Genomic DNA, 7,527 nt, shown 5'->3' with positions numbered 1-7,527 from the left:
CTACACGTGCTTCACGGTCAACACTTACATTAATTAGTGTACGCTCAGACTCTCTGTGGTGATGTTTGCTCTTTCATTACCGAACTCAATGAATCTCTGGTGGATACGTCATGGACCACGGAGGCATTCTCCACCTCGCTGGACTGGGTTCGAGTCACGCTGTTTGATGCAGTCCCTGTCATTTTCCTCATGAAATTAACCAGAAGTTCTTGTCATTTCGTCCTCAATCACCGCTCGACGCTCCTGCACAACGACCGTCAGCATCTACTGATCTTCAGATCTCTCTTACTGTTAACGCTCCTCCGTCCGTTCCTGTTTGATCGATGTTTGGCGGCAGAAGAGGCGCTTTGCGACACAACAGTAAGGGCGGAAGAGCTTGCGACGTACAGCGTAAATCCTCCGTTAGACCGTCTTTCAGTTCTTCGCGGCCTGCAAAGGGACCACACCTTCACGAGGTCCACGTTCCTACGGAGGATGCGGCCCCATGAACTGGGACTCAGCTGCAGTGACACTGGTCTTCCTCAGACATGTAACGCGCTAACTGCTTAACAGGCTATGGTGGGAATATCATGAAGCGGGAGGTATGGGGATCAAACATGTCAATTAGTGTTTTTCAAAGCACATATTAAGATCCACATCCTGTCACAGTGTGTGTGTGTTCTCTCCAACTTATCACACCACACCACACACACACACACACAGAGGCTGGCAGTGGTGTGTGTGGTCTGATTTCAATGACGGCAGCAACAGAGCAGCTCTCAGCCAGCTTCACATGACATCTGATTGGACTGCCTCTCTCTCTCCCCCTCTCCCTCTCTCTCTCTCTCTCAGTGATGAATAAGGCGTCAGTGTGTGACAAAGTATTACCGGTGGATCCAGAAAAATGGCGGTTACATCCTGGATCCAGTCCAGCGCCACCATCGCTGTCAACGCCAAGAACGCCAGCGAGAAGACATCATCTGGGTCAACTACGTTCTCAGGTCAAGGTCAACTGGTCATCATTGTCGTTCATGGCGCATGAAAGTTTCACTACATCTACACATTCCCAGAGTTTGTCTTTCAATGAACAAAGAGTGACAAAACCAGATTAATTCATTTTAAAAAAAAATGAAGAATTTATGAAAAAGTTAAAAAGTTGAATATTAAATGGGAATTAAATAATACAACTGCACAAATGTATATTAAATACAAGGGAACTGTTTATGTTGCAGAGCAGGTGTTAATATGAGAGAGAAGAGGAAATAAATCTTTAATATTAGTTTAGTAAACTATTAGTTTTATATATATTATTTATATAGTTTATAGCTCAGAGCCTCCTCTCTTCTGATTGGCTCACTGACCTGTTGTTACTAGAGCTCCAGAGAGAAGCCTGAGAGAGGAGATGTAAAACTATAATGTAACTAACTAATAGGATTTCTATATGGATCAAGACTTAAAACACAGAAGAAGAAGAAAAAATACTGTTTGCGACCTTTAAGTGAAAACAATTCTCTCACAGTCTAATATCACAACAACCAACTGAAACAAAAACCTTTCTGTGTCACTTCACAAGTAATCCAGAGTATAAAGACCACGCCCCATGGATATCGCCCAGCTGCCAAACCTGCCCGAGGAAAACCTCCGAATCCTCCGAAACCTCCGACTCCGAGTCCGAGTCCAAAGAAAACTCAGGTACGGAAGGGAGCGATGGAGGAGTACTTACATCCGACATCCAAATAACCCTAAATGTATTTATCTTTGCTTTGGTTTTTCACTGTTTTATATAATATAAAGATGAAATGAGTCACGACATGTTGATAAAAACTTGTATGATTCCAAGAAACCTCTACAAGTTGTTACCAGCAGAATAACCAGCACTGAGAGATACAGCTGAATGAGAGAAGCCAAAGATATTTTATAGCTTGGTGCCAGTGTGCCGTCTGTGCCAGGCTGGGTGGAGATGGACGCCAACAGCTGCAGGGACTGAGCACTTCCTGGCACTGCTGCAAAACCACCACAAAAATGACATAAAACATGGCATAACTCACAGAATGCCACAAAATGCCCCCTCCTCCCTAAAAAGGCCACAAAGCACCAGAGAAAAAGCCTCGGAAAAAATGAACAAAAACCAGAAAAAAACGACAAGAGTCACACAACACATGTTCTCCTCAACATTTAATGTCTGTGAAGCCTGAAAGAAAATGATGCAGTTCTTTTTGCTGCAGACGTAAAAACATCAGAATGGAAAACGAAGCAGTGAAAGAGGAAACAACATGTTTTGGTCTCTGCTTCATCTGTGTGTTTGTCAACTCTAATGTGAGCTACAAAGCTTAGCATGCTGTGCTAACTAGCTTACCATCAACAGAAGTAACTTGGTGTTACTTCAAGGCAAAGGAGCACATCATTAGTTAACTAAATTATATTTTATATCTACGTTTATTTTGTGGAGTAGAACTTTATGTTGAAAAGAAAAGAAAAAGGTGCAGGACTGAATCATCCACCGTGAGGACTTGGTCCACTCAGAGCTCAGGCTAAACATTAGCTCAATCCAGCCGGTTTTTGTAGTGTCCTCAAAAGCCTTTTCTTTTGCAACATAAAAAAACATACTGTCTGAAAATGCAAAACAACACTATTCAATCCCATACTCGGGCCACATGCTCGTGTTTCTTCTGGCCCAGCACACGCCGGGTTCCACGGCCTTGAGTCTGGCCCATAAACGCAGTGAGTGTCAGATCCTCCCTCCAGATCTGGACCAGTTCTGACGCACACAAAGAAAATCTCCTGGCCATCAGTTCATCATCGTAGTGATAACAAGCCGGTGGGCCGAAGATCCAGGCGGTGTGTTGGGCCAACAAGCATCCGAATAGGGTGATGTCATGAATAAAACAGTTCTTCATCACACTGACCTATAACACGAGGGCCTCATAGCTTTTGGTCTGTAGTCCGTTTGTTAAAGATCTTAGATACAGCCATCAGAAGCATTCAGGCTGTTCCCGCGGGTTCTCGGGTCAGCTGGAGACGAACGTTCAGCCACGCAGAGCTAATGTTAGCTAGCGAGCTTCAGCAGTGTCTGGCCACAGGGCCTGGAGGAGACACGGCCGTCTCTACTGTAGGTTACCAAACAACGACCAAGACAAAAAGGTTAGTACAACTCAAAACAAAGTGTTTCATTAATTCACTCATTAATTCTCAACAAGCTTTGACAACCAAGTCGTGTTTTAAGTTAAAATTTTTTAGACAGTTTAGAAGATTAATTATTTGGAAATAACAGAATTTGAATAATGAATGTAGACACATTAAATAAGTCTAATAAATCTCACCTGATGTGAGAATCCATGCAGACAACTAAATTAGATGTTTCTGGCGTCATTCAGATCTACAGAACCAAATCAAGGAATTAACTTTGTCTGTCACCCAGCATTCAAGCAGCCAATACTGACGGAGGACAAAGCTCACACAGTGCCATTGAGTATAGTTATAGATAAAAAATTAAAAATTTAAACAATTACCGGGCCTTCCACCTTCAGCATAATATTATCAAGTCCTGCAGCCTGTGTTGAATGATGAGAATCAGTGCCAGCTGTTACTCTTGCTGGAGCGAGAACGATTCTGGCACGCTGTTGGCCTGTAAACTGATGCCAGCTGCTACAGGAGCGGCCAGCTTCAGCCGGCTCCAACAGGCCCGAGGTGGCTCAGGCTCGACGTATTCCTAAAATTGAGATATCTGCCCTTTGACCTCTGTTCTGTTAGGATGACTAAAGGAGCCAAAACCAGCAATGGGTTTGTTTTTATTTTTTTATTTGTGCTATTACAACATAATGTAATATAATTACATTGACCATAATATGACATCGTCAAGAAAATATATATATACAATAATGTATATAATATAAATATATGTAATATTGTATATTATTATTTTACATTATTATCAAAAATCAATCAATCAATTTGTAGTCTGCCTCTAATTTGGTGACTGTGAAAACACAAAGGACAACGATGGAAATAAGAGCGGGAGAAAGTATTTGTTTTTTGTTTTGTTCTACCTGACAGATCCTGATAAGTGGTATTTTATAAATTTTGCCCATAAACACCCCCCCCCCCCCCCCCCCCAGCCTGAGAATAAACTTGTTTTGCTTTGGAAACCACACTTAATGGAGATACAAGGTTTTTCCCCAGACAGACAATTGAGTCGACATTTCAGGTGCCATGGGGAGTCAGAGCGCTGCCAGCCTGGACAGCCGCAGGCCTCGGTTGTGAGCTGGCAGGGTTTGAGAGTGTGTGTTGAGTGTGGTTTGTGTGTGGATTGTGAGTGTGTGTGTGTGACGTGTGTGTGTTGAGCTTGTGTGTGTGTGTGTGTGAGTGTGAGTGTGTGTGTGTGATGTGGTGAGTGTGTGTGTGTGTGTGTGTGTTGTGTGTGTGTGTGTGTGTGTGAGTGGTGTGTGTGTGAGTGAGTGTGTGTTGTGTGAGTGGAGTGTAAGTAAAGTGGATGTGGTGAGTGTGTGTGAGTGTGGTGTGTGGTGTGAGTGTGTGTGACGTGTGTGTGGAGAGTGTGTGTGAGTGTGAGTGTGAGTTGTGGTGTGGTGAGTGTGGTGTGTGAGTGTGTGTGTGGTGTGTGTGGGAGTGTGTGTGTGAGGAGTGTGTGTGTGAGTGTGAGTGTGTGTGCTGAGTGTTGAGTGTGTGTGTGGAGTGCTGTGTGATTGTGAGTAGTGTGTATGTGTGTGTGTGTGTGAGTGGTGTGTGGTGTGAGTGTGAGTGTGGTGTGTGTGTGTGCAGTGTGTGTGTGGTGTGGAGTGTGTGTGTCGTGAGTGTGAGTGTGTGTGTGTGAGAGTGTGTGTGTGTAGTGAGTGTGTGAGTGTTGTAGTGTGTGTGAGTGTGTGTGAAGTGTGTGTGAGTGTGTAGTGTGTGTGTAGTGTGTTGTGTGAGTGTGTGTGAGTGTGAGTGTGTGTGTGTGTGTGAGGTGTTGTGTGTTGAGTGTGTGTGTGTGAGTGTGAGTGTGTGAGTGTGTGTGTGTGTGTGTGTGAGTGTGTGTGTTTGTTAGGTGAGTGAGTGTGTGAGCGAAGTGTGTGTGTGTGTGTGAGAGAGTGTGTGCTGTGTTGCGGTGTGAGGTGAGTGTGTGAGCGAGTTGTGTGGTGAGTGAGTATGTGAGTGAGTGTTGTGAGTGAGTGGTGTGTGTGTGAGTGAGTAGTGTGTGTAGTAGACGGACATCACGGTTGGTGTGTCCCATCACACAATGCTTCTCTAGTAAACCATATCATCTATTCGCCAATTCAGAACCAAATTACAGCAATCCAGTGTCTTTTGATCGTCTTCGATTTATCAGGTATTTGGTCATTAAAGTAAAGTACGAGGCGGATTAATATTGTGACCTGATGGTGGAGCTGTAAGTTGAAGCGTCACCAAAGTTACAATTAATCCTCAAGTCGAATGTCTGCAAACAAACAAACTCCATTGCAACCAACCAACAGCTGTCGAGACATGTCTCAGTGTGGAACAGAGAGGTTGGCCGAATCTGTCCTCACCCTGAAGCCTAACACACCCCTGTTGTCGAATGAATGAATGAATGAATGAATGAATGACAGAGTTACTCTCCAGTTTCACGTGCTGCTTCATGTAAAAGCTCATTTTTTTTTGTCTGTCCTGCTTGTTAACCAACTTTCATCCTCTCCACAGAACAACGAGAACGCCAAGTCCGAGGGGAAGCCAGGCCACCAATCAAGAGCGCCAGCGAGGACCCGGAGACAGACAGCAAACGCCAGCAGCAACCCGGGCCAATCGCATTGCTCCTCTTGAACAGAAATGAAACGTCAGGAAGAAGGAGACAGCTCGAGTAACCCTGAGAGCCAGGACAGCGACGACAGTTTTCTTGGAACCCTTCTACCGAAATGGGAGAGGGGGAGGAGCAGGAGGAGGCCAGAGGGGGGAGGGGGAGGGGGAGGGGGAGGGGGAGGAGGAAGGCTGGGCAGGTTAGCAGGACTGGGAGGTTTAGGGGGACTGGGCGCCATCGGAGGACTTGGTAATCTGGGCGGGCTTCATATTAAAGTAGAGCACTATGGAGAGGGGGAAGACGTACAGCTGCACAACTCGCAGACGTCTTCATCGGAGGAGGACGAGGAGGAAGATGAGGATGAGGACGATGAGGAGGAAGGAGGCGCGCAGGATTGCGATGGTGCTGGAAGCAAACTCCAGAAGAGGCGGAAGAGGAGGAAAGTGCAGAAATGGGACGGGTCACGAAGTAGGAGGCTCCGCCTGTCCTCGACCACGCCCAGCCCCGTCGCCATGGGAGATACCACACCACTGGTGGACCCCGCCCAGGCCACATCCACCACCTCCTCCCACCTCCTCACCTCCTCCGGCTCCCCAAACAGCGCGGGTGCAACGTCCTCGGTCCTAAAGATCAAGACTGAGATGGCAGAACCCATCAACTTTGACAACGACAGCAGCATCTGGAACTACCCCCCCAACAGAGAGATCTCCAGGAACGAGTCTCCGTACAGCATGACCTCCAAGCCGGCCGCTCCCGGGACCCACGAGACCTTCCCCTCACCCCAGGGAGGCTCTCTCCAGGTGTCCATCCCCGACTCTGTCCTCACCCCTCCTGGAACAGAGGGAGGGGCCGGGGGAGTGAGGAAGCCTCCCTACAACGGAAGCTCCGCCCCGTCCTCGGCTTCCAGTGCCGCCAGTTTAGCTCCTCCCTCCAGCGCCTCCTCTGCTGACCCGCTGTCTCCTCCTCTCTCCGCCTCCCCGCGGGACAAGCAACAAGGCACTCCCACCACCTCCTCTTCTTCTTCCTCATCATCGTCCTCCTCCTCTTCCTCATCCACCTCTTCCTCTTCACTGCTGTACTCTGGTGACCTGGAGGCTCTTCAGCGTCTGCAGGCCGGTAACGTGGTGCTCCCGCTGGTCCACCGGGTCACGGGGACTCTGGCCCCCACCAGCACCACGGCTCCACGGGTGTACACCACCGGGACCATCAGGTACGCACCAGCGGACGTCACGCTGGCAATGGCGCAAGGCAACCTCCTCCCCAACGCCGCCATGAACTTTGTCGACGGCTCGGGGTTCGGCCTCGACCCCAAGACGCCCATGGAGATGCTCTACCACCACGTCCACAGGCTCAACATGTCGGCAGCCGCCGCCGCCGGCCCGTTCGTCGGTTCTCCGTCGGCCACGGGCGGGAACGGCGCCCTGGGAGGCCAGATGCCGACCGCAGCCAACGTTTTCACCACAGCAGAGGGACTTTTCTCGACGCTACCGTTCCCGGTGTACAGCAACGGGATCCACACCACGCAGACCACTCTGGAGAGGAAGGAGGATTAATGCAAAACCTTCACGACCGCATTACTGTGTTTCTGGAATCAACAACTGTGTCAAAGCAAAAGAAAAAAAAAGACAATTTACTTGCTATCTTTAAGAACACGGTGCAGCACTGTGTTTCAGAGGGGGGAGAAAGGACAGGAAAGGATGACAAATGTACTCTAGCACTTTGAATCTGAGCAACTGAGCTTGTGTAATAGACATGAATGACCCTCAATATGTCCCCTTTTC

The 7,527-nt window shown here is 47.9% G+C and overlaps 1 protein-coding gene across 1 annotated transcript in view; it reads left to right on the top strand.

The window, feature by feature from the left end:
* Positions 1-7,299, top strand: part of npas3 (neuronal PAS domain protein 3) — a 300,964-nt gene extending 293,665 nt beyond the window's left edge. The window contains exon 13 of the mRNA XM_022764686.1: positions 5,995-7,299. Coding sequence (XP_022620407.1) covers positions 5,995-7,299 — 1,305 coding nt within the window. The remainder of the gene's footprint in view (positions 1-5,994) is intronic.
* Positions 7,300-7,527: the final 228 nt, after the last annotated feature.

Source organism: Seriola dumerili, unplaced genomic scaffold (genome assembly GCF_002260705.1).
Source record: "Seriola dumerili isolate Sdu_G_001 unplaced genomic scaffold, Sdu_1.0 BDQW01000565.1, whole genome shotgun sequence".
In the NCBI taxonomy this organism is placed as follows: domain Eukaryota; kingdom Metazoa; phylum Chordata; class Actinopteri; order Carangiformes; family Carangidae; genus Seriola; species Seriola dumerili.
This window is presented reverse-complemented; position numbering and strand designations above follow the sequence as displayed.